General features: G+C 43.1%; 1 protein-coding gene across 2 annotated transcripts; it reads left to right on the forward strand.

Annotated features, from left to right (window-relative positions):
- Nucleotides 1-66: 66 nt before the first annotated feature.
- gnav1 (guanine nucleotide binding protein (G protein) alpha v1) lies at nt 67-24,906 on the forward strand. Of its 2 annotated transcripts, XM_035175819.2 has the most exons (9): nt 86-768; nt 1,102-1,193; nt 7,732-7,824; nt 8,782-8,942; nt 10,568-10,696; nt 17,124-17,253; nt 17,431-17,502; nt 19,287-19,374; nt 23,641-24,906. In XM_035175819.2, the coding sequence occupies exons 1-9, from the start codon at nt 639-641 to the stop codon at nt 23,829-23,831; spliced, it is 1,086 nt and encodes a 361-aa protein (XP_035031710.1). In that variant the 5' UTR covers nt 86-638; the 3' UTR covers nt 23,832-24,906. The 2 variants fall into 2 exon arrangements, with proteins under 2 accessions (XP_035031719.1, XP_035031710.1); XM_035175828.2 differs by lacking the exon at nt 19,287-19,374 and having other exon boundaries at nt 67-768.
- The last annotated feature ends 41 nt before the right edge of the window (nt 24,907-24,947 follow it).

The following is a 24,947-nucleotide window of genomic DNA, read 5'->3' on the forward strand; positions in this document are numbered from 1 at the left end:
GATACATGTGGAAAAGAGACGTGTTCATAATTTATTGCACAGTCAAAAAACGCAAAACCCTAACCCAAGTGAACAAATATAAAATACCTGGACATGAATTAAGTTATGAGTTAATAAGCCTGCTAACATGACATCACCGATAAGACATTTGTTTTTCTCTAGGCTGTAAAACACATGGAATTGCTCGATCAGCAGTTTCGTCACTTCCCAGGGAAGTCCAAAAGTCTTCCCTCTGTGCACCAGGGGGAGGAGGCAGCTCCTGGGTGATCTGGGGTCTTTTCCAAGGCGGCAGGACACAGTTTGAACCGCGGTGGTGCCACAGTTACACAACACTTTGGTGTTTTTCACCGCAGTCGGGGGGGAAAAGCCAGAAAGCGACACCTGGAGCGACGCGTAAAATCCCTTTCACCCGCCGCTCCCACACTGCGAGGGATGTTCCAGAGATGGCCTGAACTTTTGATTTCGTTTTACTTCTGCGGAGGTAACTTTTGTCCACGGTGAGATCCTGAGGGGCAGACTGACGAGGAGCTGGGATCATGCAGCGTGTGGAAACCAACTGCGGGTGATCCCACCGCGGAGCAGCGCACCGCCTGCCCGCCCGTGTGCTCCTGTGGCCGGGGAGGAGATGAGTGCTCGGGATGGGACTGTGTCTCGGTACCGAAGTGACAGAGGAGGAGAAGAGGGCGAGGATCCACAGCGCCAAGATAGACAGGGACCTGTACGAGTTCGCCAAACGGGACATGAACCTGGTGAAAGTACTCCTACTAGGTGAGACTGGCTCTCCCCTCACTGTAAACTCACCTGAGAGGAGTCTCCCAGTTTTATGTTGAACATGTGTCCCAGATCTGGTTTTAAACACCTCCATCAACCTGTTTCTATTTCTGGACTTTTTCCAGTTGATGACATGATGATTCCTTATTTTGCCTGGGAACTCTTGTAAAGGGCCTCGGGCTGTTTTGGTTTGAGACACAAAGAACCACAGTTTGATTTCACCCATCGTGAACTCACTGATCAAACCCCACCACAGATGCCACTTCAGTGTGTTTAAACATGTTTGTTCTTGTCCAGATTTCATTTAACCACCATGTTTAAAACCTGCAGGTGCAGCAGAGAGTGGCAAAAGCACTTTGGTCAAACAGATGAAGATCATCCACAGTAATGGATTCACTAAGCAAGAGCTAACCAGCTTCAAGGTGGGACTACACACACACACACACACACACACCTAACCTAAACCGAACCTTGATTTAAAACTTACCTTAACCTCGCCTTAACCTTTGTTTGTACCCTCATGGTTGAATGCACTTATTGTAAGTCGCTTTGGATAAAAGCATCAGCTAAATGAAATGTAATGTAATGAAATGTAACCTAAACCTAAACCTGACCTCAATCTGAACCTAATCCTAACCTAAACCTAAACCTAACCTAAGCCTAATTTTAACCTAAACCTAATCTTAATATATCCTTAACTTAACCTTAAAACATGTCCTCACAATAGAATTTAATGTTTTGTGTTATGGGACCAATAAGAAAGACAAATCCTTTTAATGTGACTGTGTAAACAGGTTTAGGTCCCCACAACATCCACAATACACACACGCTATCAGCCTACAACCTGTGTCCCCCTGCCTTTTCTTTAAAATCAGATAACACTCTATTTGCATACAGTTGGTTTGGTGTTGTTGTTTCCAGGATGACAATCACATTTCTCTCTTATCTAAGAAAAGGAAAACTACTAGATGCTTAAATAGACTATTGTGACGTGTGTTTAGCGTTGGGTTGTTGTCATTTCAGCTAAGAGCCTGATTCCAATAGCAGAGGTCAAGAGGTCAGTTTGTGCTGCAGTCATGGTGATGCATTATTAGATCAGATTAAAGATGGAGGAGCAGTGATGGAGAGGAGATGAAATACGAGGCGATGGTTAGTTCCTGTGGGCGACTGAGATTTCTCATGATACCCAGGGTCAGATCCAAGTTGGTATGCAGTGGTTTGGCTCTCATCTGCTCTTCCTTGTCTGTGTGTGTGTGCTGTGAGGGACTGAAAGCCAAATTCCTTTGTTGCGCTCGGGGTTGGGATGGGGTGGGGAAATTGGAATGGTTCAACACACACACACAGCTTCAGTTTCAGCTTGTGTTTACTGAAGGTTTATCTTACGCCTGCTATTTAACCAACCAACCAACCAACCAATCCAAGTTAACCAGCTGGTGCAAGCAGCCGGCCTGTAGCGTAAGGCTAAGAAAGGAAGTGATAGAAAGAGAAGGAAGACAATGGGTAATTGAAGACATGTTTCTATGGACACCAATATTCTGATATTAACCTGATTAAGACTGTCATGTAAACAGCATTTTTCTGCAACCTGAATAAGGTCACACTCAGAGTTAGCAATAATCAAATGAAGACATGTGGAGTATTCTGAGCTCAGTTACATTATGTAGGCGTGTATACTTCATAATCACATTATAACAACCTATGGAGTTTTCACTGCCTTTAGCAAATCAACATTCGCCAGTTAACTGCTTGATGACTCACGCCCTGGGTTCAAGTGGGTTCAAGTGGTAGGACAAAAAAAATTGTTTGTAACATGTAAACAGAAATGTGAATGGAATCATATATAAGAAGCTCATGCAAACACAAATATTGTCTTACTCTGAATATGGTCAATAGTCAGAATATTGATGTCCATGTAAACATAGCCAGTGTTGTTGATTTCCACCTCAGCTCTTACAGTAAAGCAATGAAGTCTGATGCTTTCAACTTTTCTTCGACAAACAGCTGTGCTATCATTGGCTATGTTGTGATCTATCAAAACAAGTACATATAGCACCTTTAACCTTTCACTGTTTTCCTACTCATCCCTCTCTTCTATTTCTTTTCTCCTTTTTTCCCCGTGCCTCCTCCTTTCTGTGATCCATAAACACAATGAGTATGTGATGACAGAAAGGGTCTTTCCCTGTCTCCATAATGCTTCAGATACCTGCTCCGTCTTCCTGCATTAACAGCCTCCGTCAGACCAGAATTCATTATGAAGATGGTGGAGTTTGAACCCACCTTAGTTTAATTTGTGAAACTGAAAGCAGGCTCCACAGTGAAGCTGCCCGAGTTAGTGAACCAAAAATGAACTAGAACGTTATTTATGAAAGAGCTATATTTACATGGAGGGTTGGTGTTTATGCATGTGATCTTCCTATGTGCAACAGGCCTATATATTTTCTGGAGATATGCTAAACACTGTCAAACATTCTTGATGAAAAAAATCAGGCACATTTTTGTATTTATGAGGAGGGACAACATTTATTTCCTGCAAGACTTTAGTATATGGTAAAATGAAGAATTAAAACTAAATTCCTCCGAAATATTATGAAGGGGTGTGACATTAGCCATTGAATTTTGGAGTGGATCTGGAAGAGAGGACGGATCCAGGAATCAGAGCAGATCCAAATAAAAATCTGGATCTACTGAATTTAAAAATACTTTCACAAGGGGACTGTTGAAAGAGGTATGCACTCTACTGATTGTCAGTCTAGTTCTTGTAATGCAGCCGTAGGAAACAACCTTTTCACACTAAAGATTTCAAAGCACTTCCTCTATGGTATTTGTGCAGCTCTGTATTCAGCCGGTTAACATGCATCCATGCAATAACACGTGTTTAATTCCAGCAGTCAGACCTCTTTTGTTGTCTCCTCTGTCAGTTGGGTTTGCTTTTCGTTCTCAGGTGACGCCCTTATTTTCGAGTGGAAAATGACACTAGCCCACAAACCTGCCCTTCCCTTCCCTGACCATCCCAACCTCCCAGGGCAAACACAGACACACCCTCCCCTGCACACACATACACACATCAGACATTATGTGAGCATATCTTTCACATTCTTCCCACTACCTTGACCAAGTGGCGATGTGGCATCCACTAGCGGCCTCGTGAAGATCCCAACCCTGCCTTGAACTGGACAGGTTATCCCTGCTCCACGCTATCTGTTCTCTCAAATGTCCCCTGAAGGCACAGTGAGAAAACCCCATCTCTTTGTTCCTCTGTCTGGCTCTTTGTGGCCCTGCCAGACAGGCTTGTATTGCATTAGGACCATGATGGGACCTGCACTGGAGGAATAAGAGCAGGAAAAGTAGGAAGGGGGCTTCTCTGTGTCTCATCCCTCCTTTATTTGCAGCCCCGGGCCTTGGTGTTGTTTTTACTGTGGATAGGCTGATGGGCTGAGATTTTTCCCTTCATGCTCCTCCAATACACACAGCTCTTTGTCAACAGAAGTGATTGTGTGTGTGTGTGTGTGTGTGTGTGTGTGTGTGTGTGTGTGTGTGTGTGTGTGTGTGTGTGTGTGTGTGTGTGTGTGTGTGTGTGTGTGTGTGTGTGTGTGTGTGTGTGTGTGTGTGTGTGTGTGTGTGTGTGTGTGTGTGGCGATATTTGACATTTATGAAGGGAATTAATGTTTTTCAGTCAGGAATGTCTCTGTTGATTCAGGTGTTTGCATGAATATTTGTCTCATGAACAAGAATCCTAAGGAAATAAAAATAAATCTGGGAGCTTTCACACCAAACAGTGAGACTTTAGTTTGGAAGACCAACGGAGCTTAAAACCTACAAGCACACTCATGCTTATTTACACATTGTCACCAGAACAGTCTGTGGTTAATGATTAAATACCAGGCCGCCACCAGTTCAGCTACATTCTTTGCCGTTGTGTTTTTGGAGCAAGTGCTCCGACACAAGACAACTGCAAACGGCTGTTACTTCTCTGTGTTCAGGGAGCCGATCCAAACTGCGAGCTGGACAGTAAGCAACACAACAATAGTTCAGTGTGTGAGGATGGATTTAGAGATTAGACTTTTGTAATGAGAGTTGTAATATGTCTGCTGATGCGCGACGTACCACAAAGTTCCCACAATACTTTATAACTGTGGTGGTGGTGATGGTTGGCAGGAGTATAAGCACCAAACAAAGGTTAGAAAGGTGGGAGAGACTTCCTTGTAAACTGATGACAACCAATAAACACACACACGCACTGGCCTGCAGCTAGGGGTGTCATTGAATGGTAATCTGATTCCACTATCAGATGTGCGTCACCTTTAGAGACAGTAAGTATGGAGTAAATGGACACCTTGTGTGTGTGTGTGTGTGTGTGTGTGTGTGTGTGTGTGTGTGTGTGTGTGTGTGTGTGTGTGTGTGTGTGTGTGTGTGTGTGTGTGTGTGTGTGTGTGTGTGTGTGTGTGTGTGTGTGTGCGCGTGTGTGTGTGTGCGCGCATGTGTGTGTGTGTGCAGGCATGTATTGCTCGGTAAAATAAAGTGGCACAGTGTTCCAGGGTAGCAGCCAGTACAAGATGGTTGGTGAGCTGCTCCTAAGCTGTGAAAGCTTCCTGCACGTTCTGTTTGTTACTTATCTACAATGACTCAGTCTTTGCATTGAAAGTGTCTGATGTTGTTCGACCATGACCTGCACCCTCACTCTCTGTCTCCCACCTTGAGTCAGAGAGGGAGGAACTGGGAGACAGTTGATAAAGGTGGAGGGAGGGAAGGAAGGAGAATGAACTAGCTGAAGACAGACAAGGGTACAAACAGTGGATCAGTGACATCATATGTGACTTGTTGGAAGAAGAGAAAGAGAAATTAGACGGGCAAAAATTGAAGGTCAACACCTGTACAATAAAGCCCAAGATAACAATAGACTTGCAATAAATCATGTGGTTATGATGTTTATGAAGCTGTAGCTTTGTTGCAATTGGAAAGGAGTTGTTGATTTATCTCCAGGGTCATTTTCGGGATCATAATTTGTAATTTTATGTAATTGTATTCTATTCTCTCTACATATACATATACAATACGTGGTTTAAAACACCTGCCTCCTCTGACACATTTTGTTTGCTGGCACATCACCGTCGCCACATCATCATCACCAGGCTTGTGTACTGCGTTGCCTTCTCTCTCATACTTGAAAAGCCTCTTGCAGTCATAAATACTGCCTTCATTTTTTCCAGTGAGTGCAGGACTTGTTGTCTTGGGACACATTTACACATCTCAAACCTCAACACTGCCATCACACCCTCATCACCAGCTTTCTAATTTTCAGTGATGTTTATGACCATAAAACATAGAAACTACACCACAATGTATTGTTCTTAAGATAATAAGAATGGCTTATTATTATATAGCAAATATAGAGCAATATGAAATTGCATATCTGACAATGATGGTTAGGCGACGGGGAGACGAGCACACAATGCAGCTTATTTCTGACACAAATCAATGCGGTGCTGTCAGCAAGCGTTGTCCTAAAAGAGAACTTAATTTGTCCCTAATGCGGTGGAGTCAGCAGCCGTGAGCCCAGCGCTGCTCGTAAGATGAAGCCCTGTCACCTCACACACTTATCTCACCTCGCACATTTCACTGGGAGAGCAGCACATCTCAATCTGGGCACTGAAACACAGAGGGAGCGAGAGAGGAGCGACCAGACTGTGATAGAATCGTGATGGAATGTGAAGCTTATCTTGAGCTGGCAGTGGCGTAGAGTACACACACGCACACGCATGCACACACACGCACACACATGCACACACACACACACGCACACACACACACGCGCACACACACACACACACACACACACACACACACACACACACACACACACACACACACGCACACACACACTCTTCCCAGGAGTCAGTCTGCTCAGTCACTTAAGTCTCCAGATTTCCGAACACAAAGACAGAGTTATGAGTTTAATTAATGTGATAAACCCTGTTCTTTTACTCTTCAGTAGTCTTTAACGCTGATCCCTGAGCTCTGATAGATGCAAACACACACACACAACTGCACAAATATGTGCATACAGGTGAAGAATTTAGGTATATTAGTATTGAAATTGTTTGTTTTCATCTTCACCCTTTAATGTTCAGGTCTAGTTTCTCCACATTCTACAGTTGGCTACAACATGGTCACCAGCATATCAACTTAGAGTCACCAATCAACCTCCTGTGAGTCTCAGCACAAACATGACTCAAGATAAAAGCCTATGATGCTCTGTGTCTAGTAGATGTGTAAATAGCAACCAGGTTGCGAACATATTTTTGCCATATCAACTACTTGGCAACTACTGTGGTTAGCACAGTTGCGTCACAGCAAGAAGGCTCTTGGTTCGAATCCCGGTTTCCATAGGAGTTTTCATTTTAGTGTTTTTTCTGCTGAGACTCTCAGATAGGAGACTCTAAATTGATACGCTGGTGACCTGTCCATGTTGTACCCCACTCTTACCCAATGTTAGCTTAGACTGGCTCCAAGCAACCATCCCAGCGAGCGACCCTTACAGGATAAATATACTGTACTGGTATAGATACTGGATAATGATATTGCAGTGATGATACGTCATATATTATTATTATTATTATTATTATTTTTCATACAGATTAAAAACCAAATATAAGATTATATGTTTTAATGGTTGATTTGGCAGATTTTGTTACCTTTGGACAATATTTGGAAAATCTATAAATGTTGTCATCTGACTTTTAACAAAAGATGAAGTGTAAAACTGTCCTTGTAGTCATTATTGGGCTGTTATGAAAAGTCTTCTATGTTTGTCCTGTCACGTTCTTGTCTTAGGTAGGAAAGTGATCAACTGACACACTATACTTTAGTGCAGTCATAAGTAAAAGTAAATTAAAACCCTCAGCAGACACAACAATGTCCAATAAGTCATGAACTTGACCTCTGAACTTTGTCTCTCGGCAGCCTGCAGTCCTGGATAACCTCCTGACCTCCATGAAGTTTGTCCTCCATGGGATGGGTGTCCTCCGGATTAACCTGGCTAACAGCAGGAACAAGGTAGTCATTTTCTTACTCTCTACTCTTAGATCTGTCCCTGGTTTTTCTCCTCCTCTGTTCAAATTAAATTTTGTATTGCTAGATTTCGGGTGCACTGCACCCAGATCGCCACTAGAGAGAAGCATCTGAGCTGTTTCATATGGCACCGCATACACACACATACAGACACACACACATTTTGTGTTTGTACTTCTATCTTAGTAAGGACAATCATTGGCATAATGCATTCCCTAGCCCCTTACCCTTACCTTAACTATTCAAACTAAATGCTTAACCTTAACCTTAACCTTTACCCTAACCTAAACCTAATTGTAACCCTAACCCTAACCCTAAAACCAAGTCTTAACCCTCAAACAGCCCTTTGAAGAAGTGAGGACCGACCAATTTGTCCTTACTTTCCAAAAATGTCTTCACTCTGTAGGGTCTACGCTTAAAATGGTCCTCACAAAGATACAAGTACAGGAACACACACACACACACACACACAAACAAACACCAACAGTTTGTCTGCATGAGCGACAGAAGAAAGTTAGAGGATACGTGGGTGGTGTGATTACGATGTTCAATTTGATTTGAACTTTATTGTCAAAGTTATCAGAGCTCATACCCCGCTCACCCACTCGGCACATCCTGCCGGGACATGATGACCAAAGTATTTCCTTTATTAAATGTGTGCAGTGTGTGTGTGTGTGTGTGCAGTGTGCAGTGTGTGCGTGTGTGTGTGTGTGTGTGTGTGTGTGTGTGTGTGTGTGTGTGTGTGTGTGTGTGTGTGTGTGTGTGTGTGTGTGTGTGTGTGTGTGTGTGTGTGTGTGTGTGTGTATTTGTCTGCATATACACTAATTTGTGCATCTATTCTGATCACCAAGTCTGGAGCGCAGAGACTGACACATCCTTTTTTCCATCTGGCCTCCCGCTCCTCCCTGATTATCAATCCACATTCTCTGTCTCCTCTCGCAGATCCACGCCCATTCTGTCCTGTCGTGTGGGCGGTGTTTTGACGAAGATCAGGTGCTCTTTCCTTTCCTGAGCCACGCCCTGTCCTGCCTGTTGACCGACCAGGGGGTTCGGGCTGCGGCGGCCCGGGGATACGAGTACGAACTTAATGACTCGGCACTGTAGTGAGTACTCTTGCAGCACACACTCACGCTGGGCTGAGGAGATGCGGGAGTCCAATTAGCTGCACTTACCAGCTGATGCTCGGCCATGTGCTCGCCGTCACTGGGAATTAGGGTGTGGAGAGGACAGAGGGAGGGAGACAGTAAACTGTACTTACATGTACCTCCACAGCTAGTATATACATCCAAATAATATTTTTATTGTAATATAAAGTGGGGTCCAAAAGTCTGAGATGGGAGAGGGGTGTCACTCTTTCGTTCCTCACTGTGCACGTTTGTTTTAACTGGTTTTGAACAGATAAGAGCAAAACACTGTAACACACAGAAAGTCTCAAATTAAAAGGTGGGTAATGGATACAAGAATAAGTCAAACCTACACATTAATGAAAGTATAGAAGTGAGGTTGAAGACAAAGACTGGAAATAAGACACAAGTGTAGAGTGGAGGATGTGTGTGACACAGTGGTAAGACAGAGCTGGGACCCACCAGGAGGCCGTCTGTTCTCATCCTCTACCCCAGCAAGACGCCTCGGTTCTGGGGTTATCTACACCGACAGGCCCTCTTGTTCCCACTGAGAACGACAGCACATCACCATCACCCTCTGCTGTTCACACACGCACAGGGACACACACACATATTTGTTCTTCGGTGCTTGTTAGGACCCCTCATTGACTCTTGACCATAAAGGGAATTATTTTTTCTCGTATTTATTGTAGACATCAGTCTTAGCAATAACAAGATGGATGGATGTGGGCCACGTGAGGCAATGCTGCAGCACTTCTGGCCTTCTTGTGGCCTGGATAAAAAGCATGTGATCCTTAAGTGACCTGAATATCCTAAAACAAATGTGAGCCCTTTTTGGCAAACATGCGGTGCACTAGGCTGTGGCTGAGGGGTACAGCGGTCATCCTCCAACCAGAAGGGCGGTGGTTCGATTCCAGTTTTCCCCACCTGCATGCCGAAGTATCCTTGGGCAAGATGCTGAACCCTGAATCCCCCCTCCCCCCCTCATAGATGTTGAATGCCCTAAAAGTAAGTTGCTTTGGATAAAAGCGTCAGCTAAATGACATGTAATGTATTTAAAACTCAGAGTGGTCCTCACAAAGATAGAGGGACAAATACACACACATGCACTCTCACACACACACGACATGCTGTCGAAGAAACTGATTCAGGATGACTAGCTGAGAATGTCACAGGCGGTTCAGGTTGGTGGAGACTGTGTGTGTGTGTGTGTGTGTGTGTGTGTGTTTAGAAAAAGCCGATCTCACTGTGAGCATACACATGATACAGTTGATCACACTCGCTGTGTTAATAGCTAATCTGTGTTTGAAAGCTTAGCCTCAGTGTGTTATTATGGTAAATCACTGCGTGAATATTCATAACATTCATCGAGATGAGCCGCTGCGCCCCCTGGGGCTCCAGTCTTATCACTGCACACCCTAGCTGCCAACTGGCACGGACTGGGAGCCACAAGCCTGCGCGAGCCAACACATCCCATAACTGATACCTGATCTTATTCTCTTTTGATGTCAAGTTTGTCTGTAGGTTATTAAACTTTTTCTCCTTGTTTATTTCCTTCTCTCTTTCATCTCTCTTTATCTCTCTGTTTCCTCCTCGTTCCATAGTTTCTTTGAGAACATGACGCGCATCACGTCTCCAGACTACGTGCCCACAGAGACTGATGTCCTGCGCGTTCGACTGAGGACGACAGGTGTGATAGAGACCCAGTTTAAAGTCAGCCACCTCATTTTCAGGTAGACGCCTTTCACTTTGCTTTATATTAAGAATTTATGTCGCACAGCAAGGGGGCTCACAACCACTCACGAGCTTGCAGTGGCTGCCGTCATGTCCTCACTCCATTTCTCCAACAGTCGTTCAAACTTCACTCCCTTAGCCTTTCTCTGTCTACAGCCATCTGATAGGCCCAAGTGTCAGATGGGAGGCTTCACTCAATACGTCAATGTGGCGGCTGTCAGTTGGCTTTACACTCGTCTACTGATCGCACACACCAATCAAAATACATCAATGTCTCAGTCTTATCAGCATAGAAGCAGAGGGCAGATATCTGACATCAGGGGGCTGATGTCAGATGATCATCTTCATCTCTGGGCGATGAGCCAGCGTCTCACCTTACCCCTTTCCAGTGGCTGAAGTCACTGACAGTCACAGCAGCGGGAAAGATGTTAGTGAACTTGATTTCCCTGCAGCCTGATCGATGCAGAGCAAACCAACGTCAAAGAATTATTCAGATTATTTATTCAATGTTTGCCCTGGTGATGGCGCTAGCTAAAAACTCAGGGGATCACTACAATTAGTTGTTAGTAATGGTCACTACCCATGAGAACGTTTGTTCAGAAACATGGAGGACTGTGGATGATCTTCCACAGTTCAAGTTTTTCCATAACTCTGTCTTCGTGTTCGGAAATCTGGAGACGTAAGTGACTGAGCAGACTGACGTGTGTGTGTGTGTGTGTGTGTGTGTGTGTGTGTGTGTGTGTGTGTGTGTGTGTGTGTGTGTGTGTGTGTGTGTGTGTGTGTGTGTGTGTGTGTGTGTGTGTGTGTGTGTGTGTGTCATATTAAAAACAAATGAGATTACTTTCCCGTTGTCCCTTTCTTAGTAATATCTACCTGAGGAGCATATCCTCCCGAATCGCTCTACGATATCAAGCCGTCCTTCATCCCTGCTCGACATTGCACCTCATATAACTTAATAATATTAAAATACATTACCTCAGTTTTTCATAACATGTTTAGCATATAAACATCGTAGAGGGAGCTTGTTTGTCAGCAGATGACATGAGCATTGGGGACTTTGTGTCACATCTATGTCTCTGCTTGCTGCTCACTTGTGTGCATTTTTGCATTAAATGTCTCAAACTCATTTGACTCTTACCTGGAAAAGTTTTTTCAGTAAAAAAGATTATTTTATCCACAATCATTTGTGTGGTCGTGAGCAGGAAATGCAGCTTTTTCCCCGCAGCCTTGCTGTTTGCGTCACCGTTGAGTCACAAGGAAGCGGATCTGTCTCTGTCTGTATTTTCTCTCATGAAACATTGTGGTGGGGACGTCACCATTAGGTGACATATCAGATACGAGTGGGGGGATCAGAGTCCCAGGTGGTGCTGCAGGATGGAGCCCAACCCCCTACGCTCACACACACTCCCTCTTATCTGCCCGAGTTCTTGAGGACATAAATAATTGGGTTTAGTTAATTGATAAACAGCTCCTTGTGTATGTGTGTCCTGCGTGTGTGTCTGTGTGTCTGTGTGTGTGTGTGTGTGTGTGTGTGTGTGTGTGTGTGTGTGTGTGTGTGTGTGTGTGTGTGTGTGTGTGTGTGTGTGTGTGTGTGTGTGTGTGTGTGTGTGATTTGAAAAGATCAAGACACAACGAAGAGCTTAGCATATGTTGATGTAATTACTTCAGACTTAGCAACAATATGGAGGGATTTTGAGGAGTATGTGGTTTGTGTTTTCGTAAACTGTGTACTGTGAAATGACAGCAGGTATGCAGCACATGTTTCTCTGGTCTCTGACATGGACAGTATAATACGTACTGTAGTTTGACTGAGCTAATAAATCAACTAATGATTTGTCAGTCAATTGTTCAGGCCTTTATTTGATAGTAAAGTGAAAGACAGTAGGGGAATGACACCTCATGGTTCGGTCGTCTGGGCGTCGAACTGACTGCTACAATGCACTCTGGAATCCAACCTAACCATCCGGCTATGGGGTTGCCTCAATTGTGTTAGAGAGACTGTGGCTTTTGTCTGGAGAGTCTTGGTTTTTGGTTAAACATGAAAATGGAGGATTCTACCCTCGCTTGTTTCATTTTGAAAATATTGAGGCTGCTTTTGTAGATAATGTATCCAACGTGCCCACACTTTATGTTGAACTTGTCAGTTTACCTCCACAAAGGAGGCAATATTTTCACCCCTGTCCATTTGTTTGTTTGTTTAATGGTTTGTTAATAGGTTGGTTGGTTGGTTGGTTGGTTGGTTGATCAGTTTGTTGATTAAGAATTACAGCGACAAAACGAACATGTGCTTTTACTTTGAAGACTAATTGTTAAAAAGGAAGTGATTCTGTATTAATCTGCATCAGCCTCAAAAATCCAGAATTAGTCAGGCTAATCTTTAAAATCACCATATTTAAGATCAAGCTTAACATCATGTTTGTAACAGCATGTCCTTGTGCTCTTTGCTGCTTCTCATGTTACAAGACGAAACATTTGCTGGAAACTAAAAGTGCAGCGAGGAATCTGTCATGTAATAAAAACACACAGTGAAATATTAAAAACATAAACAATGTACAAAACTTTCCCAGTGTTTCACAGCAAATTTAAACTCCTGTTTAACCAACATACTCTGAATAATAAATGTGACTAAATGTTCATGACTTCAATCATTCACATTAAATTCCACCTATGGGCAAACATAATGATCCCACATAGTACATTAGGGCCTGAACATGATTTAGTTTAAAGATAAGCATTTGCTGCCAGGCTCGCAACTGAGACAATGTGTTTCCCGTCTGAGGCTGTGTATCTGCTCTCAGGCACAGAGACATTGTTGGTCGGGTGCAGCATGGGAAGTATAGGTTTTGGTTCTTGTGACAAGTCCCCCCACTTGGCTCAAAGCAACATGAGCCCAGCGGCGAAAAGCTTGCTAGTTCTTTAGGTCTGCCAACTAGACAAGACAATGTAGAAAGGGCAGTCTCACAGGGTAAAGCACAACATGGGTAAACCTGGAGAACTAGGGGAGATGGAAGGAGGCAGGATTAGCCTCTTTATACTGAAGCTGCTTTCAGACTTGCACTGAGCTCCAGAGCTCCTCGGCAGCTTCTCTGGAGGAGGTGTACGTGTGAGCGCAAATGTCCGAGTGAGAGCCTCTGCGGACCTTCTCCGCCTGGCCCCAAAGTATAAAGTCCGCAGAATGTAAGCAGAAGTCGATGTGAGAACACAGCAATAGATAACCTACAGACTTCACAGCCAGCAAGTAGGTGTGTTGATGATGGTTCTAACACGCAAGAGACACAAAAATGAAAAAAACAAAAAGAAAACAAATATCTCCGGGTGAAAAATGGTGCCGTACACGTAGAAGACACTGACGAAGTCAGCATCAATACATTAAATCCTGCCTCTGCCTGCTGCACCACCCCGCACCTGAATCCTGCTGAGGAGAGTTGCTGTTGTGAAGACTCCTGAGCAGAGAACCCCCCCACTGCTTTGCGCATGTGTGAAAGGCAAACTGTGGAGAGAGTCCGGACCAAATTCTCTGGAGATCCTCTGCTGGACATGTCTGAAAAGGACTTATGAGAGTCACTTAGGATGTGATACCCATTCCAAGAACTAAACCAGTGGACCAGTGAACTAACAACTATTGGGCAGAACTTTGCCGGCTGCAAAAATGGAGGTGTGTGTGTGTGTGTGTGTGTGTGTGTGTGTGTGTGTGTGTGTGTGTGTGTGTGTGTGTGTGTGTGTGTGTGTGTGTGTGTGTGTGTGTGTGTGTGTGTGTGTGTGTGTGTGTGTGTGTGTACAGTCTCACAACTTTTCACCCAGACACAGCCTAGTTTGCATACAGATGTCCTGTTTGACCTTTGACCTCATTGTGTAATAAGGTTCTGGGTTTTCTCCTGCATCATTAACATAAACTGATCTGATAATTATAGTAACAACGCTGCAGATGAGGGTGAACATTGTGGGGCGAGAACAGCACGTGTGGAGAAAGGAGGAGTGGGTGATGTAAAGATTGACCCATGTCTCATCCTTCTGATAGAAAAAACAATAAATAGTTTGGCAAAAACAGAACCTCCTTGGTGGAGGTAAAAATCTTAAATACAGTTAATCCCGTGTCTCTGAACTTTGAAGCACATCTGCGTTGGAGTTTGTGCAAACCTTAGCACCTGCATGAAAATTGCACTTAAAGATGTAGTGTGTGTATTTACAATGGAAATCGAAACAAATCGAAAATAAAAGCAAGTGCCACTGAAATCTTTCGAGAGTTTTAAAAATCTTCTTTTCTAAACGTTTGATTGTGGTTTAGAAACCTTCATTCTGATGAGATGTTTCACTGAACCTATTTAATTTAACTTAAAGCACAGACAAAATGAAGGCTCCCAGAGTCCATAGTCATAGTATTTGTCCAGTGACTCAAGTACACACACACATCTGTCTCTCTGTCTGTAGTACAAGTGATAATGATGTAGAGTTTATTTTTGTCAGGTTTTCATCATCTCTGGTCGGTCTTAAGAACTTGGCTGAACAGCAGGAGATTGTGATCACTGTCTATCTGTGTGTGTGTTTGCAGAGCAGTCATCACACCTATGACTAGTCAGAGTGTAGGTTATTAGTGATGTGTATATGTGCTTGTGAGTAGGTTTGTGTAGTGAAGCAGCAGCGTCACTGACATGGTCTGTGCCGGCCTTCGAAAAGATTTCCATTAGAAACCTTGTCTCCTCTTTTGTTTGTTTCTCTCTGTGTCCGTCTGTGTTTCCACACATTTCTTTCTCCTCTCTGCTTTAAAGAGCTGCATTAACTTGCTGCATGCTGAGATGGAAGGTGGGAGATGGCACATCTGGCTTTGAGAAGTGGGATGAAGCGACCCACGTCTCCAGCTGTGGCTCTCCGCTCTTATTTCCTGTTGCGTTTGTCCTCTCTCCTCCTTTTGGAGATCGTTGACCTTTGTTGTATTGTGATTGTCTCAGAGTGATATTCTCTGTGAAAATTGAAAAAAGGATCTGCAGAGGCGTGTGGCACGCTCTTCTGTTTTTTTCATGAGTGGAAATCGCATAGTGAGGAATATCTGACCTTTTCCGGGACCAATGCAATCTGTCATTGATTAGAGTTGTCCCTCAGTGCTACTGTAGGCTATACCATCAGTATGGACGGTCATGAACACACAGAGAACACAACCTCACGCTTTCCTATTGGAAATTGAATCCTGATGAAGAACATGTCAGTCACATTGAGTTGTCGTTTCTCCTCCTCGCGCACATACACATAGTGCCGCCTTCGCGGTCTGATGGATGATAAGTAAACAGATTTTCTCCCCCTCATTATGAAAATGAATGCACAGGGGAGGATTTCTTTAATCCAGCAGACTTGTGGATTTAAATATTGTTCATAATGTCATGTTCATTTTCCTGCCTCTATAAAATCAGGCAGTAGGAAGTGTCTCTCGTGTCTTGTTAGCTCTGTAGTGAAGGGAAGTCACAGTAATGTTTTAGTGAATAAAATGACTATCGTGTGTGTGGGTGTGTGTGGGTGTGTGTGTGCACTCATGCTCTCTGTTTACTCTCTTGATCGTCCCTGATTGGAGTGTGCCAGCTAAATCAGGGCCACCCGGGCCCCGTATCACAGTTTCTTATTATTTCTCTTCACGTGTGTCTTTTACCATTTGGGTTTAGTTTTAATTTCCCTTTCTTACAACACGTTTTCTACACATGCTCTGATGGGTTTTGTCTCTGTTATATTTATTCTGCTGTAATATTTCCAATATTGTTCATATTCAGGGCCCAGTCGGTTGGGTTCATGACAAATAGACCAACATTTACACTTGTCATAGCACAAAAAGCAAGGGTGTAATCAGTAACATCAATCATGGCATTCTTCCATTCAAATGTCACATCCGGTCAGTGAGCCAACTGAGCCCTGAATCAGCCACACCTAATGGCCATTATTATTGTTCATATGTGAAAAAAGACTATACATTTTAAACTTATTCTGAAATTGTTGAACGAGTGCAGTTTCCTGTTACCCTAACCCTAACCCTGTTGGACGTCTCGTTCTTTCCAGGCGCCATTACCTCATTGAAAAGGGGTTCATTGCCTTTGTTTCTTGGGGATAAAAGGATGCATTTGAAGGAGCCTCTGAAATGGGACAACCTAGTGGCGCAATCAACGTAATCTGTCTTCAATTGCAGCCTCCAAAGGATGCAGCCCCTGAACGGAAACTCAGCTAGTCTGTGGCCCTTTATCCTAAATGTAGGAAGACTGTTACACTTAAAAGGCCAGTGAGGGGCTACCACGCTGAAAGTGTTTATGACCAACATGCTTGTTGTGTTTGAATGTTTTGTTCATATTTTGATCCATTTCTCCACATTGTGACACCCTTTTCCCCCTTTCTTCAGTTCATTGCTAAACCAACGTGTCTCCCCCTTTCTCATGTCGCGCCCTGTGTGTGCAGGATGTACGATGTTGGAGGCCAGCGAACTGAGCGCAGGAAGTGGATTAGCTGCTTCGAGGACGTCAGGGCGGTGCTGTTCGTGGTGTCGCTCAGTGGTTACGACATGACCCTGGTGGAGGACCCCTCCATGGTACGAGCTGCACTAGGTCACTGCCTAACAATTGTCCATGCTCTCCAGTCAAAGTTAACTCGAGACAACTTGTTGAGTCTCACCCAATCAGATAACACTTTGACCTCACAGACCAAGTTTTGAAAATGTGTCTCCACTGCTGATGTCTGTCTGATGGTGTCATTGTCTTCTCTGCAGAATCGTCTGCAAGAGAGCATGAAGCTCTTCTCCTCCATCTGCAACAATGTCTTCTTCCGCAGCACGTCCATGGTGAGAAATTCTTCAGTCACCCAGTTAATCAAAGTCAAAATGTAGTATAACAAATTAGCTTTTTAAAGGTAGGGTTGGTCATTTGTTTCTGAAACACTTTTTGTCTTATTTGTTGACATCCTCTTCACGTCCCGGTAGCCATCAATAAATAGTCATCTGGGGAAAAAAAGACAAAAGCTGCTGTGGCCCAAGCAGGACTGTAGTTAACACGACCAATCAGCTGATTCGTTGGTATACCTGTCTGTCACTAACAGAACTTCCTGCCTGCACACACCCTGCCTGGCTCTTACTGAGCATGAACAGAGTCTTTAGTCAGAGACACGTGCATCACTGAGGCAGAGACGATAGAAGTTAACCAGTGAGTCATGAAAATGTCAGCTTCTAGCAGCTGTCAGGCAGCGTGCCTTCACAAAATAATAGTATTTAAAAATCCATCTCTAGTTAAATAAATAACCACTCATCCCAAGATGTGGATTTGCAATTAGGTTTATTTGGAGGGCGGGAACCGCGGTTCAGTCCGAATGTTCAATTGGTGGAAGGAACTAATGGAGGAGACACGAGCGACATCTTTTTTGTAACCCTCCATTTGTTCTCAATGACACCATGAAACAAAAATAACCCTAATGCTGTTTCCACACGCACACACACACACACACGCACACCGATCGCAGCCTCAGCCCTTTGTCTGATTCCTCTGTCACTCGTAATTAAACAGCGACTCGTAATTAGGCCGAGCTTTGACGAGGTGAACTTTCCCCTCTCTGTGTTTTTCCATCCCCTATTCCGGTCACATTAAAACGAGCTTGTAACGAGCTCGTTCAATTCATTTCACTAAACTTGCATTTAAAGCTGACTTAAATAAGTGTGTTGGCCTCTGTCAACTGCTTTTCCTGCACTTTCACAGAGGCACGTCACTGTGATCAGCATTCTTTACTTTTGCAAGAAAAAAACCAATTTTTCTGTTTCCATGTAGGATGAATAAGTAACAGCTGGGGTTATTGGTCCAAGTTTCAGCGTTGCATCAAAGCATCTCTTCCAGCTCTTTCTTTAAGCATAAGAAATTATTTAAAGCTTCATTAGAGCCAAACAGGAAATGAAATGTTGTGACGTGTTTGTGTGGGCCTGCACGTTAACACGGCTAACAGGCTCATTAAATAAATGTGTTTACTTACTAATTACGCACCAAAGCGTTGCTGTGTATCTTACTCATTGAAAATCTGCCCTCCCTCGTTCCTCGCTCATTATTATCAGGGGCTGTGTGTGCGTGTGTGTGAGATCAAACATGTCAAAAAAGAGAGAACTTGATTGAAGTTTAAATTGGCCGACTACAAAGCCAGAAGCGCCGGTGAACTGTGTCGGCCGCCGAGTGGAAGTGGAGTTTAGAGGCAGTGAAACAATAACAGCAGGAAGGAGACTTCTCTGGAGACAGTGCACGAGTGATTGAGTGACTGACGAGTGATTTGCTCACAGCGTGTGGATTGAGGTCATTGATCTGCCATTATAACTCCATGATGGTCTCAGCACAGCTATTGATTTTCACATCTTACCCAAATGTGTGTGAAGTGAGAATAGATGTGACGTTTAGAACTGATTGATTGGTTTCATATTTTGAAGTTATTGCCGTGCTACAGATGAGTCTTTAAAACAAATCAGCTCGTGTGTGTGTGTGTGTGTGTGTGTGTGTGTGTGTGTGTGTGTGTGTGTGTGTGTGTGTGTGTGTGTGTGTGTGTGTGTGTGTGTGTGTGTGTGTGTGTGTGTGTGTGTGTGTGTGTGTGTTATTTCAGATTTTATTCATGAACAAGATTGACCTTTTTCAAGACAAGATTTTACACTCTGGACGACATCTGCGGTTATACCTGACACAGTTTAAAGGTAGGACTCATATCAGTTACTACGTTATTACCTTCACCATGGAGGTTATGTTTTCAATTTGTTTTTCTGTGTGTGTGTATTAATCAGCAGGATTACCCAATAACTACTGGACGGAATACCAGGAAACTTGGTACATTTATGTGCAGATCCAGATCAGGGGGCGGATCCATACATTTTTTTTTCTCTTTCTTTAACATTGTGAGATATTTGTCTTGATTTCTCAGAGAATAATTCATGTATGTTTAGGGGACTGATATTTATGACTGTGTGTGATTTGGTGCGGATTCAAATACAAAATCCAGATCTAATGAATTGAAATTTGGTTTCACAAGGGAACTTTTCTGTCATAAATAAACTAAAATATCACTGCACATGAACATAACTTTTTACATATAAAGTACAAACAGTTCCCACTTTATCATCTTTAAAATACAGTACAGCTGCTATGCCATGAATGCAACTTTTACAAAACTAATAATGTCAATTTTTACCACTGTCAGCGGCACTAATTAATGTGTTTGTTTATTATTGATGTTGTCGTTTGCAGTGTTTATATTGGCAGCATTATATCGAGAGTTTCAATATGAGGCAGTTTAATTTAGCACCACCACTGACGAAGACAAATTTATTTTAGATTATAGGACTCACTAGATGGTGAATATCCCCTGTACATCTGAGAGTCTTCTGCACAATTTAAGTTACCAACTACCAGTAGATGTTAGCAGGTGTTAGTGGCCACCAGCGGATGTTAGGGACATAACTTAAGTTCAATCAGGAGGGACTTCGATTCAACGTTTTAACAACGTTTATTGACATGCGCACAGAAAGTGACGTGAATGTTATAGTCTTTTGGCATTTTAGACCCCTATGTGATGTCATCGGGATTAGAGGTGAAGCAGAACGAACAGGTATCCCCCCCGGGGTGGAGACAATGGTGGTGGTTGAGGATCCAGATAAGGTGATGATGATTCTACTGAAGACTGGAGGAGATTGGGGTGGTGGTGGGATATGTGCGTCACTGAATGACGGCTGACTGCGGAAGAGAGGAGAAGGGATTTAAAGTTTGAGAGCAGCCGCATGATTGGCTGGAAGAGACTGTCGCAGAATCTGAACGGCCATTTAGAAACAATCAGCAGATCAATAAGCATAGAGAGAGTGAGAGATTTGGGATTGATTGAATGGGGGTAAAGTCTTCCTGACTCAACCTACGCAGAGCTTCATTTGTACACCTTAGCATCATCAAGTGCTTTGGCCTTGTAATCAACGATACAGGCTGAACTTAAGGATATGCTGGGGCTACAGGTAAATCTGTCTACTGGCTTGTATGGCAGCACTATGAAAGCCATGTGGCTGCTCAGTAGATCAAACATCATTACCTCTATGCCTTTTTAAACTAAACACTGTCCCATTTTAGAACATAGGAAAAGATGGAGAATATCCCTTCTACCGCACTAATTAATGCCTACCCCCAGTTGATGTTAGCGGATGTTAGGGACATATCACACAATGATAATTAAAACTGAACATTAGTCTTTCTAAATGTAGAATATGTGGCAGATCTGTTATATTGAACTGAATTAAACAGCAGTATGGTTCACACTGTCTCAATGCAAGAGGGTCTTGAGGGTTTGATTCTGCCGATCAGAGACTTTTCTTTGTGGAGTTTGCATGTCCTCTTCTATAAAGCTAATGGGTTGATTCATAAATTGTATCGTATCTAATAATTGTTCAGGTTACTCTGATAAAGTGGCCTGGCAATGAGTATTGTCAACAAAGAATTTAGTTTTCTGCTGATTCAAGTTCTTTATGATCAACCAGGTCGGAGGACAAAAAGGGAACTTACACCCCAGCTTTGTTTGGTCCGGACTTTCGGACTTTTCAGCTTATGAATATAACAAACGTAAAAGGTGCCTCAGACTTTGATCTGGATTAACGGACCAAAATGTAGTCTGACCAAAATAGGTGATGTCAGTCTGGATCAAACTGAACCGTGAAAAATCTTTTTTGGGATAGTTCAGACTTTCGGATCAATCGCAGGAAGTTGACAGCATTAAACAATAGAAGAAGAAAAAGAAGCAGAAGTAGCAGGATCGCTTGAACTCTTTTATGAGTGACGATATAAGGTTTGAGCAACATGGAAAAACTAGTGTTGATTACTGCGCCTGTAGTTTGTGATGCTGGTGGTGATACCATAAAGATATTCCAGTGGAAAACGGAATTAAAGAAATGAAGCGTTTCATTTGTTTTCTACATTCAAACAGAAAGACAACTACCCATCGAATTGACAACACGCCAATGTCAGACCCACACCCGTCTACGAACCAATCAATGTCTGGTAAAGGTAGACGCAGCCAACGTAGGTGATGACGACAAGATAAAATAAGTCATTCGTTTCCTCCTTAATTTACATGGTGAAACCGAATCTTACTGGATCAGATATAAACAAGTTAACAAAGACATGAACCTTGGTTCAGACTTTCAAAACGTCACCTTTTTTTTCCTCAGAAACCTTTAACCCTGCCTGTGTATCCAGCTGAAAGAAGTGAACCTGAATGTGACTACACAAAGATTTTTGACTTTCACTCAGATTCTGCTTCACATAAGGTTCAAAACGTAACTGTCATTGTTGATTGACATGTGCATAACACCAACAGAGCATCTTTCCTCACATATGAGGAGAAACCGAGCATCGTGATCATGTTTTGAAACAGACAAACCAAATGAATCATAGAAAAGGGAGATTTCACCTCATTTATCCTGGAACTTCTGTGCAAAATGTCTGTGAATGTAAATATCACCCAAGGATGTCATCAAGCGAAATATGTTGCATTATTGAGTTTGAAAAAGGATTTCAGACAGAAACAATACAAAATGTCTGAAAGACAGACTGATCATTAATATCCCACTGTGGCGGACTCACACACTGACACACTGGTATTGTTTGAGTTTTTTTTGTATCCCCCACATCTCAGTGGGCTCAACAGGGGCTGCATCCTCTGTGCTCTCATGCAAATGTCAATATAAATGCAAAAACTCTTGGATTGGGGTCAGCCAGCAGAGCAAGCGTCCATTTGACACTGACCTCAGATATGATGACTGGTCTAATACAGCAGCTCCCAACCTTTTCTGTTTGATGTAACCTCACAGCCCCATCAGAGGAGCTCATGTGCCCCTTCACCAATTCCAACCTGGGAAATGTGTTCTTCTGTTTTTCTTCTGTCCTTCTTTTATATTTTCATTAAACTTCTTAAAACCCCAAAGATTTATTTAATGAGCCTTTGGAAGGCTTGATGCTTCGACTGGAAACCAATGGACTAAACTATCAAACGCTACATAAAGGAGCTATAATGAGCTCCACCTCCAGCTCATTGTATCCATGTAACCGGATCAATATTAACAGTGTAATAATGTCACCGGATCGATTTTACTGCAGAACAAACACTAATCCATAAGATTTACTCATGTATTTTTAGGATTTTTAATGCAGGACATTAAAATTGTAATCAACATTAACGTGTTGACATTTTTACTGAAGTGTGAATAATAAAAATCTGAATATCTTTACTTAAGTGACACTCAGTAGACTGCAAACATCCACCGAGGCCCAACAGTCCCCTAATGAAACCACATTTTAATTCACTAGATGTGGATCTTTATTTGAACCTGCACCAAATTGCACACAGTCAAATTACAGTCTGATTTTATTCATTAAGATTTATGAATTATTTCCTTAGAAATCAGGGAAAATGTAGAAAACTCACAATGTTAAAAAAAAGAGATAAACAATTCCTGGACCTGCCCCTTCGTCTAGAAGAGCCACACCAAAATTGAAAGGGTTCTTTCTTGGCCCATGTTCCATCCTTCCATGTTTCATGGAAATCTGTCAAGTAGTTTTTGTTTAATCCTGCTCACAAACAAACAAACACACAAACAGACAGGGGTGACAACATAACCTTATTGGCAAAGGTTATTTGTTTTCATGAACTCTCCATCACATCTGTTGTTATTCGTATCTTGTAACTTAATAGAACACACAGTAGCATCTCTTGTACTGTAATAAATGTTCTAAAGATCACATGAATTGTATAATCCACTCAACAACACCAAATCATAATCTCTATTTTGTTTTATTATCTGAGCTTCTTCACATAATCTCCCACATAGTCCCACTAATCCACATTTAACTGACACACTTTGTCAGTTGTCTGTGCTGAGGAGGCCGATGTTTCACTGTAGAGTCTGATTCCTCCCTCTTCTCTCTTCCAGGCGCAGACTGCGACGTGGATTCGGCCGCCCGCTTCATCGCCGCCACCTTTGTTTCGCTCAACGCCATGGCCAGCAAGCTCATCTACCACCACTTCACCACGGCGACGGACACCTCCAACATCCAGGTCGTCTTTCAGGTGGTCATGGACACAATTATCAAAGAGAACCTGGAGGCAGTGTCACTTCTGTGACCGCCAGCGGACGTCACTGGACAGTCGGCCCTGTTCCTGTTTGGATGTTTCATTTTAAAAGGCGAACCAAGCAAAGAAAAGGGATTGAAGAGAACATGAAGATCCTCTCATCGAAGCGTTAGTGTTTAGTTTTCTCTCTTGAGGAGCAGTCTGGGAGCTTGTGATGCTCTTTGTTGCATTTCATCCTTTGTGATGCTTCATTTAATGTAGCTTTGAAAAAAGTCTGGAAACACATTAAGGACGGAAGACAACCACTGGCCCAATCCTCTGATTTTGAGGTTTAGCCCTGAAATGTTGACTTTTGAAGTTTGTGTTGAGAATAATGGGCATTTTGTTTTGTACTGTGCTTTAAAATCAGACTATAAACAGTGACGCTACATTTTCTCAAGACTTGACAGATATGCCATTTATTTCCCTGTCTTATTGTGTGTGTGCGTGTGTGCGTGTGTGCGTGTGTGGGGGCAGGCAGGCAGGACACAGGACGTGAGGAGGATTTACTGTTTGTCCGTTACTTCCCCGGCGCAGGGCTCACTCACGCATACAATTTAGTGTTTTCCGCTCATTCATCACCGTGTCCCCGCTGTGTGCATCCCGTGCGTCACACACCCTCCTAATGAGGCGGCGATCGCAGTAAAAGCACCCTAGTTTGCCTTTACTCTCCCTCAGCTGAAATCACAGCACACACGTTTATTATCATCTGTGCATCGCTCGTTCCCCTGACTCTTGCAATTCATGAGGACTTATCCCTGAAGCTTGGCGACTTGTTTCATTTTCCTACTTGATGATTATTGTTGTAATATCCGACAAACACACACACACACAGACCCTGGTTTGTCAAGCAGGATGCTGCCTCTTTGTGATTTGTGTGATATTAACTCTGAAGGCTCCCCTGAGCGACTGACTGAGCGATCACAGCAGCTCCTCTCTGACTCCAGTAACAAACAAGATGTGCTAATGACTGATACGCTCTGATATGGACTCTGAAGGTGAGAGAAAGATACAAAAAACACCCCCAAGTGCCTTATGATGAAGTGCTTTTCTTCTGCTGTGTAAATAAAAATGCGTCATACATATATATAATCTCTACATGTGTATTTTTCCTGTTACTTTTTCATA

This window comes from Hippoglossus stenolepis, chromosome 2 (assembly GCF_022539355.2).
Source record: "Hippoglossus stenolepis isolate QCI-W04-F060 chromosome 2, HSTE1.2, whole genome shotgun sequence".
NCBI lineage: Eukaryota > Metazoa > Chordata > Actinopteri > Pleuronectiformes > Pleuronectidae > Hippoglossus > Hippoglossus stenolepis.

What these genes read in the sequence shown, in the direction of transcription:
- gnav1 (XM_035175819.2), top strand. Translation starts at nt 639, where the DNA reads ATGGGACTGTGTCTCGGTACCGAAGTGACAGAGGAGGAGAAGAGGGCG. An exon ending in CTTAATGACTCGGCACTGTA is followed by an intron (nt 8,943 to 10,567) that starts GTGAGTACTCTT and finishes CTCGTTCCATAG; the next exon opens with TTTCTTTGAGAACATGACGC. An exon ending in TGGTGGAGGACCCCTCCATG is followed by an intron (nt 17,254 to 17,430) that starts GTACGAGCTGCA and finishes TCTTCTCTGCAG; the next exon opens with AATCGTCTGCAAGAGAGCAT.